This window comes from Lipotes vexillifer, unplaced genomic scaffold, assembly GCF_000442215.2.
Source record: "Lipotes vexillifer unplaced genomic scaffold, Lipotes_vexillifer_v1.1 scaffold1117, whole genome shotgun sequence".
NCBI classification, from domain to species: Eukaryota; Metazoa; Chordata; class Mammalia; order Artiodactyla; family Lipotidae; genus Lipotes; species Lipotes vexillifer.
The window spans coordinates 721824-733446 of record NW_006778824.1 but is presented as its reverse complement, the minus strand read 5'-3'; the positions used below and the strand labels follow the sequence as shown (position 1 = coordinate 733446).

At 60.5% G+C, this 11623-nt stretch overlaps 1 protein-coding gene across 1 annotated transcript in view; it reads left to right on the top strand.

Moving 5' to 3' along the window:
- The window catches only part of INPP5A (inositol polyphosphate-5-phosphatase A), a 184514-nt gene that overhangs the window by 123302 nt on the left and 49589 nt on the right, over positions 1-11623 (top strand). Inside the window, exons 6-7 of the mRNA XM_007451997.1 lie at positions 4540-4643; positions 10426-10478. Of these exons, the coding sequence (XP_007452059.1) occupies positions 4540-4643; positions 10426-10478 (157 nt within the window). The remainder of the gene's footprint in view (positions 1-4539; positions 4644-10425; positions 10479-11623) is intronic.

Sequence of the window (11623 nt, the reverse complement as noted above, 5' to 3'; positions counted from 1 at the left end):
TCGGGCTTCCCTGGTGGCGCAGTGGTTGAGAATCTGCCTGCCAATGCAGGGGACACGGGTTCGAGCCCTGGTCTGGGAAGATCCCACATGCCGCGGAGCAGCTGCGCCCGTGAGCCACAATTACTGAGCCTGCGCGTCTGGAGCCTGTGCTCCGCAACAAGAGAGGCCGCGGCAGTGAGAGGCCCGCGCACCGCGATGAAGAGTGGCCCCCGCTCGCCTCAACTAGAGAAAAGCCCTCGCGCAGAAACGAAGACCCAACACAGCCAAAATTAAATAAATAAATAAATTTATAAAAACACAGTATAATTTACCTTAGCACACATGCAAAAAGAAGCACTTAGGAATAAATCTGACAAAATATGTATAATATCTACATGAGGAAAACTACAGAATCTGATTGAAGGAATCAAAAAAGACCCAAAGAAGTGGAGAGATGGTCCATGTTCATGGATAGGAAGACTCAGCATGGTCAAGTTCTTCCCAACTTGAACCATAGATTCAACACAAGCTCATTCAAAATCCCAGCAAGTTATTCTGTGGATATTGACCAGCTGATTCTAAAGTTTACGTGGAGGCAAAAGACCCAGAAGAGCCCACACGACATTGAGAGGAAGAACAAAGTCGGAGAACTGACGCTACCCGACGTCGAGACTTTCTATAAAGTTACAGCAATCAAGACGCTGTGGTGTTGTTGAAAGAAGAGACGAACAGATCAATGGCACAGAAGAGAGAGCCCAGAAACGGACCCACACAAATACAGTCAACTGATCTTTGACACATGAGCAAAGGGAACAAAACAGAGCAAAGAGACTCTTCTCAACAAATGGTGCTGTAAATGGTCCACACACAAAAAAAGGAATCTAGTCACAGACCTTACACCTTCACAAAAACTTAAAATGGATCATAGACCTAAATGTAAAATGTGAAACTGTAAAACTGCTAGACGATAACATAGGAGAAAATGTAGGTGAACCTTGGGTTCAGTGATGGCTTTTTAGATGCAACACCAAAAGCATGACCCATGAAAGAAATAATTTTAAGTTGGACTTTACTAAAGTGAAAAACTTACATTCTGCAAAAGACACTGTTAAGAGAATGAGAAGGCAAGCCAGAGATGGGAGAAAATATTTGCAAAAGACACATCTGATAAAGGACTGTTATGCAACATATACAAAGAGCTCTTAAGACTCAACAATAAGAAAGCAACCCAATTTAAAAGTGAGCTAAAGATTTGAACAGACATCTCACCCAGGAGGATATGCAAATAGCAAATAAACATATGATGAAAAGATATTCAACATCATATGTCACCAGGGAAATGCAAATTAAAACAGCAGTTAAAACCACTACACACCTATGAGAATGGCTAAAATCTGAAAACTTGACAATGCCGTGCTAGCAAGGACGTGGGGCAACAGGAGCTCTCACTCACTGCTGGTGGGATGCAGAACCGTCCAGCCTCTTTGCAAGACAGGTTGGCAATCTCTTGCAAAGCTAGACATACTCTTACGCATCCCTTGGCATTTACCCAAATGAGTTGAAAACTAATGTCTGCACAAAAACCTTTACAGCAATGTTTATAGCAACTTTATTCGTAATTAGCAAAAAACTGGAAGTAACCAGAATATGTCCTTCACAGATGAACAAATAAGCTGTGGTCCAGAGACAAGGGAATATTATTCAGCGGTAAAACAAAGTGAGCTATGAAGATACAAAAACTCACGGAGGAACCTTTTAGGAGGAACCTAAAATGTGCGTTCCTGATGGAAAGCAGCCCACTGGAGGAGGCCGCCTGCAGCATGTGGCCAACGACTGAGGGAAGGGTGGACGCAGTCGAAGCACGGCTGGTTGACAGGCGCTGGGGGAGGGAGGGATGGACAGGGGGAGCGCGGGGGTAGGGCCGTGGAAGTGCTCTGCGTGCCACCGCAGCGGTGGATACGTGGTGTCGTGCGTTTGTCGGGACCCCCAGCGCGTACGAGCCCACCAACACGAGATGGTGGGAAGCTGTTCGGGAGGCGGATGGGAACTCTGCACTTGCCACTCAGTTTTTGTAAAAATCCCCAAACTGCTCTACAAACACAGGCTCATTTTTAAGAAAGCGGCCTCCTCCCCCCACCCTCCCCAGTCTCCTCTTTCCTCAAGGGAACTGGGGTTTCATCTCAGCAGAGCTGCCTGCTGCTGCAGCCCCTGCCCTGTCCTCATTCCCAGGAGCCTGCAGGTGGCTGCCCATGCCTCAGGGCTGGTCCTGCACCTGTGCCCGCCTGGCTCACCGAGGGCTGGTGCATCTGCCCTGTGGGCATCCATGCGTCTTGAGGATGTCCGTTTGGGGGGGCGTCCACCCCTCTGCAGCTCATGAACTGATGCCCCCAGTGGGTTGTTTTGGTGATTCAGCCTTTGCTACGAGGATCCCCATCCTGAGCAGACCTTTAGAAAGAACTTTCTTTATTCTCAGGTCTAGGCGATACTGGCAGTTAGCAAAGGGGCGTAGGAAGCAGGGATAAATAACCCCCTGCAGGGTGCCCAGACGGTGGGCCCGCATGGCCCCAGCAGCAGCTCGGTGCCTCCCAGGGACGAGCCCGGATGTCGGGAAGAGGGGCGTACCTAGGCCCCGGCAGAGGCGGCCGCTGCCAGGGGCTGGACCTCCGCCCAGCCCTCACCCTCCTCAGAGGCCTCGCGGGGGCCCAGGGCCACCCCTCACTCCTCTATCAGGCTCAGCTCCGCCCTGCTCCGGGGCTCCCCTGACCGCCCCCCAGGTGACACCCTCCCGTCCTCCACACTCGGGGAGTATCCACGTCCCGTGTCCTAACCCACGTCCATCTCCCCGCCTCATGCCCAGGCCCACTCTGCGGGTCGTGTCTGCGTCCCATATCCGCGTCCTCAGCTTCTGGCCAGGCCCCACGGCACTCAGTGGACGTCCTGGTGCCCACTGGTGCAGGGAGGGCCCAGGAGGGGAGTTGGAGGCCCGGGCGGGGTGGAGAGAGGGGCGAGGCGCGTGGGTGCACACCGCAGGCTGCAGCCGCCTGAGAGCCTGGCGCCCGGGGCGGTCTGTGCGGGACAGGCCTGCCGTCAGCAGGAGTGGTCAGCTGCCCTGCTCTGGGGCCGGGGTGGCCCGTCCGCCTCGCGAAGGGGAGCTGGACGCAACGTGCCGGTGACGGCAGGTGTGCCTCGCCGACAGCACTCCCCCCCGCCCCCCTGCCACCCTGATGCCGGCTGTGGGGGGTGATGTTTGATAAACGCCATCCTTCCACGGAGATGGATGGGTGGTTACAGTAAGTGCCTCCTGTAATTAACACACTTCTGCGTCATTTCCCACTGCAGGTGGGTGTTGTGAGTGGGTCGTGGCTTCGTGCCTTATTTGTTTACACTGGCCTGTGCCCACCTTCCCAGGCACCAGCCTCCTGGCTCGTGGGTTCGCCTGCGTGTCCCCCGCTGGGCAAACCCGGGGGTGGGAGGGTAGCCTCAGAGCCAGCTGCACCTGTCATCTGAGGCTCGTCTCCGTGGTTTGGGAGCCAGGTCAGAGGAGCAATGGGTACAGCGCAGCTCTGTCCTGGGGGAGGGGTCCATGTCACATGCTGTCTGTGTGTCAGTGGGCCCGTGGGGGCAGGCAGCCCAGAGACTGCAGGCGGGGCTGCCCGTGCGACGCGGAGCAGGGCCTCCACAGACACTCTGACGGGCCGGCTCGTCCTTCGTCCCAAACACCAGGGATCTCCACACACCCCAGGACCCTCACCCCAGTGTCCTGGCCCGGGGGCAGGGGACAGGTGATGCTCCGGCAGCCGGTGGGGGCAGTCTGGTGACCGCCTGGGCTGGGGTCTCCCCGTGGCGGTCTCAGCAGGCCCCTCCACTGCCTGGGCTCTCTGCCGGCATCTCGTGGGGAGGCTGACAGCCTTCCCACCCACCAGACAAGTAAGAGTTTGAGGAATAGACACATTTGTGCATTAAACTCCACGGTGGTCTCTGAAAAGGAACGATCCCAGGTCTGGGTGTGAAAGGACCAGGCCAGGCCCTGTGTGCGGGGGGCGTCAGCCAGATGCGGGGAGAGCCCGCGGGACACTGGACGGGGCGGGTGGCCAGGGAGCGCTGGCCCAGAATGCCTGGCCACCATTCCTTTTCCCCGTCTCACGTAAGGACTCCCCTTCCCTGGTTATGAGTGATGTTGGCTGGATGCAAGGAGGAAATCAATGTTATTAAATAAATTCATCTTAAGTGTGAGTGGACGGTAACTCCACGGCCCTTTTAAATACAGTCGCAGTTTGCTCAGAGGATGCCAATTAGCCCCTGTAAATCTGCAGGCTGGGAGCTCGGAGCAGCTAATGAAGCCCAGTGTCAGATTCCAGGTCCAGGGATGGAAATGCATGAGCCACGGCGTCCCCAGGAGCAGCTGCCCTGCCTGGGGTCGTGGCCCTCGTCGGGTCTGCCTCCTGGGCCCTCCCTCGCCTCCACAGCACCGCCCAGGTGGGACGCGGGACCCCACGTAGCCCTGAGCTGGGGGGAGGGGAAGAACTGAAGTTACCCCCGGGTTCTTCTGCTCTTTCCTAGCCAAGAAGTATAAAAAAGTCACTGGTAAGGAGATCTGCTCAGACACGCTGGAGAGCACGCCCATGCTGGAGAAAGAGAAGTTCCCGCAGGATTACTTTCCCGAGGTACGTCGGGGCCCCGCCGGCCCCGTACCAGTGCGTTTACTTTCAGGTGGAATTTAGGACATGGAGTCTTCACGCTTCACAGTGGGGATCCCCCGGCTGCCGTCATGCTCCAGTATTCTGTCCTTCTGGGGGGTTCTAAAACCCACGTGGGTTCATCTGGGTGGTGTTAGATGAGGGCTGGGAGGGTCCGTGGTGTTTATCGTTACATCGGTAGGTAAATTTTCCAATCATCGTCGTTTCCAGGCAAAGGAACCTTCCCCCAGAGATGTAGAAAAACCATAATCTGTTCATTTGGGGCCTGGGGTGTGCCAGGGGCCTCCCAGCAAACCTCAGTGTGAGCAGGTCGCTCTGGCCAGTGATGCAACCTGGCCAGAGAGCTCAGGCGCGCTGGGACAGTGGCACTCGGGGGGCTCTCCCTATCCCCAGGGTGCTGAGTGAGCCCCCGGCTCTTCCCCGGGTAAAGCCTTGGGTGTGGCCAGAGAGGCGCAGCTGCATACTCGGAGCCGGTGCCCCCACCCTGTGCGCTTCAGCAGAGGGAAGCGCGGGGTTCTCACCCTCTGCTCAGACACGATCAGGAAGCGTGCATGTGTTTCCTCTGGGTTTTAGTGCATTTTTGTCTAGTCTGTTATTTTTATGTAGCCGTTAACGCTGCACACATAATTTCGGATTCTGGGATTTTGGCGAATACTCTCATGACCAGCGTGTTTGGAGTCTCGTAACCTCTGTAGTCCAGGTGTTGATCCAGACTGGATCACCTTCCCTTTCGGGGCCTGTTGACTCGCAGTAGGAAGTGACCCGTGACTGAAGCATTGGTGAGACTGAGAGCCGGGCGGCCCCTCCTCACAGCTGCGTTTCCACACGGCCCCTGAACCCCCAACGGAGCATGTCTGCTTGGCCGAGGATTGCACGCCGTGGCTCTGCGGAGCCGCCCCTCCTGCGGCACTGGGAGCTGATTTCAGCAAGGCCGCAACTTTGTTAACTCGCTTTATGGCCCGATCCTGCAGTAGTGCAGTAGAGGAAAGGTGGCCGCCGCCTTGAAGGATGGGCCACGTCCCCGGCCAAGGACGCGGTGTCAGGGGCCCGCCTCCCGCCCCACCTGCCGCTGCCCCTGCCCCTTCCCCTCGGCACTGCTCCCCTCTGCTCTGCGTCCAAGGTTGGAGGAGGGTGTGGCTGGAAAGCTCCGGAAGCTCCCGTTCTCAGCCTCCCATGAGTGCGGCCGAGCCCATGAGTCCTGCAGTCCTCCCGGGACGTTGGCCAGTGGACGTGTCCAGCAGGAGGCCGGCCCAAGGTTCCCCGGATCAGGGCGAGGGCTGAGAAGTCAGTTTCAGAGGCCATCAGTGCTGGTCTCCTGATCCATCCCGATCCAGACTCACCCTCGCTCCCCTGCAGGCAGCACGGGAGCCGGCACTGGCCCTGGCCTGAGAGCAACCAGGGAGCCCGGTGAAAACGGCACAAGCTGCGGGGAGGCTGGGGGCAGGGCCTGCAGCGCCACAGATAGGGTCTTGGCCTCTTCCCCCACGCGGGCACCTTAAGAGCTGGAGAGCCAGCTTACAGAGGCCCGCTGGGGACAGCCCTGAATGGCCCAAGGAAGAGGCTTTGGCATTTCAGCCGCTGCTCTGCAGGAGGGACCCCTGACGCCCCTGCTGATGTCCAGGGTCCACGCACCTGCCAGAGAAGGCAGGGCCGCTGGGGACGGCCACGGAGCCAGCTTCGCCCAGATCAGCGCAGGGGCTGGGTGGCTGGCGGGCAGTGCTGGACCCGGGCCTGCGTGGGGCTGGGCGGGGAGCATTTGAGGCAGCCCTTTGAGCAGTTAAGTATATTTGCAGCTCTCCCCTTTAACTGCCACTGAAGTCCTGAGCCGCGGCAGGTGCCAAGGCGAGCCCGTGGCCTGTGACTGGCAGGGAGCAGGGATGGCAGGCGGGCCTCTGCTCTTCCCGAACCCACCCGTTCCCTCAAGGCGCTGCTCCCCCAGGCCGCTGCCCACCCAGGGGACGCCTGGTGCCTGGAATGGGGTTCCCACTCCACGCCCCCCACCAAGGACTGGGATGCACCTGGGTGACCTGGCTCGAGGTTGGACGCCCAGCGCGCGGCCCCCGTCGCCCCAGGGACTCGCTCAGCCCACAGCTGTCCCTCATCCTCTTGTCACTTGCCGATGACTCCAGAATTGGGGGTCCTCTCACTTCACCTGTGCCCTCGGAGCTGGGGTCACCGGAGGCTCCCGGCATCTGTCATCTAGGAGCTGTGCTGCTCCCAAAGAGGAGGCTTCTGTGACCGTCACTGTGTCCTCCTGGGTGGGCAGAGGGGGCCCCACTGCTTCCTCCGGAGAAGGTGCCCGGCACCTGGGCGGGAGCCTCTGCGTTCCCGGCTTGCCCGCTGCCCCCCGCCCCCGGCCCTCAGGCTCTGCCCTGTGTGGGCTCCCTCCCCAGAGGCCGGGGCGTGTCTGGGGGTCTCCCTGCACTTCTCTTCCCTCCAGGGCCCAGGTGGCTGTGAAGCTTGGGCTGAGGTTGACCTGTGGGGGGGGGGCCAGGTGTGGGGACCTCAGCTGTGGTTCCTACCTCCCTGCACACCCCATGTGCTGTGCCCTCCGAGGTGCTGGCCGGTGCTGGCCGGGGGCGCGGAGCCCTCCTCAGACCCAACTCCAGGCGGCCTCACTGTCATCCGCAGGCAGAGCGGGGAGTGCGTCTCTGGGCGGAGGAGACTGGGGGGTCTCTGGGTAGACCCCGATGTCTCGACTAGAGCGGCGTGTTGCTGGGACAAGGTGACCCCTGCCCCGGGGTGCCGGCCTTCCTGGGGGCCCCGTTCTGCTCCACGGAATTGCCTGAGTGTGTGCTCCGCTGGGTCTGATGACGTATGAGTTTTCAGGGCTTGTTCATTTTCCTCTCATCTCGATAAATTAACAGAAGGAGAATCTTGTTGAGAAAAACACAAATGCTTCTGATGTTTCTGTCAGCGGCGTGGAATTTCTCAGGTGTAAGAAACTCCAGGACCGTTGACGGGCTCCCGTGTCCTGCTAGAAGCCCCTGCCTGCCGTGCGTCAGGTCAACAGGCCGCCGGGCAGGGCCGCGGTGCCCAGGAGGCTGCGCCGAGGCTGCTCCCCGCCTGCTGGGCCTGCAGGCCAGGCCTTTAGCCTTACTGGAACACGTTTTGAGGGAGGGAATTAGTTTCAGACTGATTTCTCATTCTTTTATTACCGTCACTTAAGGGCAGATCTAAACGTAATTACCATGATGGAGGCGCGATGCAAATTCCAAATAATTACAGCCCACGGCACATAAAACCGACAGAACTTTCCCTGGTGGCTTGTGGGCGCTCTTGGCTCCAGCGAATCCCACACGCTGCCTCTGGGGGAAGCACTCCAGACAACGTGAGGCCATTTTTAAAAAGCAGGTCTGTGTCGTCAGTCGGGGCCGAGGCATTTTTTCCCTCTTGCCCGTAGTGAGAAATTGGTTGTTACCATACATCACAGGGACTGTTCCAAGCTCTTATGAAAGATGAATTAATTTCACTAATGCTCTGAAGCAGGCCTTTCATGGGGAGGCTGGGTGGTGATAACCTTCCCGCAGCCTCCCTTTCCTCACCGTGATTTATGCCGTCTTTTAGTAGATGAAACCAACCGCCTGTATTCGCCATCCATCTGCTGGTAAAGGAATCCTATTAACAGGGCATCTGAGCAGAGACTTAATATTGTCAGGTGAACGATGTGGCAGTCCCCGCACCGCCCCCACCCAGGCCCGGGCGTGACATGGTTCCCACTCCAGTGTGAGAGCCTCTCTGAGAACTGGGGTGGGCACCCCAGCCACTGCCGTCCCGTCTACCGTCGCCTGGAGTCTTCGGTGGCTTGAGAAGGCGGCCGATGGACCAGTGAGCCTGGGAGCGTGCACTGGGCTGGGAAGAGGCAGAGGAGGCCCAGCCCCGCCCGCTTGCACCCCGCCTCCGTCTGCTACGAGCACCTGCATCCAGAAGCTTCTGTGCTGGAGGCCCCAGCCTCCCTACATGTGTGCTGACCGCAGGCTGCCCTGCCGGCTGCTCCCAGGGAACCGGCCCAGACCCTGGTCCCACTTCCAGAGGCTTGCCCTGAGCCCAGGAGTCAGGCCGCCCTGTGCTGCGGCTCCTGGTTTCCGAATGTGCACGAGGGCACCAGGGTGGCGGCGCCTGCTTCCCACTCTCTGCAGGACGTGGCTCCAGAGGGAAGACAAGTCGCTGGTTCTCCCGGAGAGGCTCAACAGCCGGTGCGCGTGGCGACCCCCTCCCACTCCCGCTGCGGCAGTGGGAGAAGGCGACGGACCTTCGGCTGGATTTGACCGGGCCCACGTCCGGCCTGGCTCCCCTGCGGCCTGCCCCAGCGGGTGACCACTTGCCATGTGACCTTGGGTGCAATTCTCAACCTCGAGGGCTCCTGGGTCCCGCTGCGCTGAACAGCGGGCTGGATTCTGAACCAGACGTGGTCAGAGAGAGGGTCAGTGAATCAGCGGTCTAGTTGAGGACGCATCCGGAACTCAAGGCCGTGGTGACCTTGCGAGAGCAGTCTGGGCAGGGGGTGGGGTTAGGAGCCCACGGGGCGCCGAACGAACGGAGCAGAAGAGAGAGGAGCCCCTCGTGACGGCTGGCTGTCGGAGTAGAAACAAACGGGACGGTGGTTAGGGAGGCGCGCGGAGAGCGCTTTAGCTGCAGAACCGTCTGCACGAAGTAAAGAAACGCGTGGCTGACCTGGGCCCCCGCTTCCCTGGACACGGCCGTCAGGAGGCAGTGCTTTTCGCCGCGTCGGTCTCTGGGTCCCACTTGGCTACCATCTCCAGGACCACACGGTCTCCGCCCTCTGCCCCCGCCTGTCACCATGGCACAGCCCCACATGCCCCCCCGCCTGAGGACCGGCCCCTGTGCTCCGGGGACGCTTGACACGCTGCTCTGGGATGTGGGTGGAGGGTCCCGGAGAAGACAGACGTTCCCTCCAGCACCCTAAAGTTTGCCACCATGGATTCAGAAAGGTCCCCAGTGCCTCCCGCGGACTTGCAAGGGGTGCCGGGCGGAGCCCCACTCCCAAAACTGCTCAGGCCGTGAAGCTACCCTGTGCTGTGTGGCCATTTAAGTGAAAATTGATTATGACAATGTCACACGCGGCCCACAACACAGAACGCCCTTCGTCACAGAGCGGCTGCTGGGCAGCTCGGCTGCATCCCGCCCTCCTCTCTGCCCAGCGTGAGCACGAGGGGACAAGGTGGCCGCTGACGCTGGGCAGGGCAGGTGCCACCCCAGCTGCGGAGCAGCAGGACGGGCGGCGGCTCAGCGAGGCTTCTCCCAGCTTCTCCAGCAGAAGTTCTTTTCTTTGAGGTGGGGTTGGTGGAGCAGAAGTAAAGATGGGGTTTCTGTGTCTGTCTGCCTCCCGGGGTCCCACACGGCTCTCTCGCGGCGATGATGCCACAGGCCCCGAGCCCGCTAGTGGCGGCCTCTCCACGCAGACCACGCAGCTTCCTTCCAGCTTAGACGCGTCCTGTCACCCACCAGGCCTGCCAGCTGCGTAGGAGGTCTTGCTGGAGCTGCCGCTCGGGGCCCCCTGAACTTGGCCAAGGGCGTCCTCCTGTCCACTGGGGCCCCCCATGGCCTGGCTGACTGAGCCCCTGCAGCTGGTCTGGGAGATGGTGGTGGTTGTGCCTTGTGGTCCCCTCCCTGCCCGCAGCCAGTGCGGAGCCCATGTGGTCCCACTTTTCTCGGCGCCCCGACTGCCTGTGAGCCAGGCGTGCCCTCCCCCCTCACTGCTGACAAGTGTGACCTGTTTGTTTTTCAGTGCAAGTGGTCGAGGAAAGGCTTCATCCGGACGAGGTGGTGCCTTGCGGACTGGTACGTCCACCGTGGTCCCCTGCGTCCCAGGACACTCCCCCTTTAGCACTGCGGGGGGCACTTCCGTCAAAGGCTGCCCGGCCTGACCCGACTCTTTGACCCTTTTTGTTCTGGCGACTCCGTGTGACACACAGCGTGGTTGCTGGGCGCATGACTCTGGTACCCAGCACTCACTCCCACCCACCCCCCCATCCCGTGGGTGCCCTGGCAGCCCCTCCCCATGGCGGTCCCCCTGCTGCTGCATCCAGCAGCGGGTCCTGCTTCCCTGACGTGCGCTCGGCCACCTGGGGTCGGGCCCGGGGGACTGAGGGCCACGGTCTGCACTGTGAGGTCCTGGGGTTGGCGTGTCTCCCTGGGGAGAGGCCCGACCTGCCGCTTGTTCAGGCCAAGGCTGCAGCCCATCCTCAGGAGCCGCACTCCCGTCAGGTGCCAGCATCAGCCAGTGACCGCGGCCCCCCACCCTGCTGTTTCCACGTGGGCCCCTCCTTGGGGCCACGCAGGTCAGGGCATTCCCTGAGGCCAGGGTCCCAGAGCGCGAGAGGGAGCTGAGACAGCCGCAGCCTTCCTGACCTGACCCCCCAACTCTTGCCCTTGCCCTCAGTCCCACGGGCCCCACCCAGTGCAGCGTGGGAGGGGCACGGGGTGGCCGCCTGGGGTCAGTGGGTCCTCTTGAGGCCGTAGGAGAGAATTCGAGCTCTTTATCTGGCCCGGGACAGTGCTGTCAGGTCAGCGCACGTGTCTCACTGGATCTTGGGGCCCGGTGGTCCCAGCTCTGCGGATGGCCCCCACCTCACTGTGCGGCAGACAGGCTGCAGCGATGCCCCAGGGCTCCCTGGGCAGGAGAGGCTGACAGGCCAAACCCGCCTCGCCACGTCCCTGCAGAAGCCCAGGCAACACTGGGCTGCTGGGGTTTCCCCAAGGGTTTTCCAAGGGCTGTGAGCTTGGGGCTTCTTCTGGAGAGTGAAGTGAATCCCTTAGTGACCCCCGTGGCACGGGGACCCCATGGTGAGCACTGAGCGGCACAGGGGGCTTCGGACTGTAGCACCAGCTGCCCGCGGAGGGAGCTGAGGCCTGGGGAGGGGCCTTGTCCCCCCTCCCCCCTCCCGTCGCCCCTTCTCCCGCCTCCCTCCCGCTCCCCCCGCCCC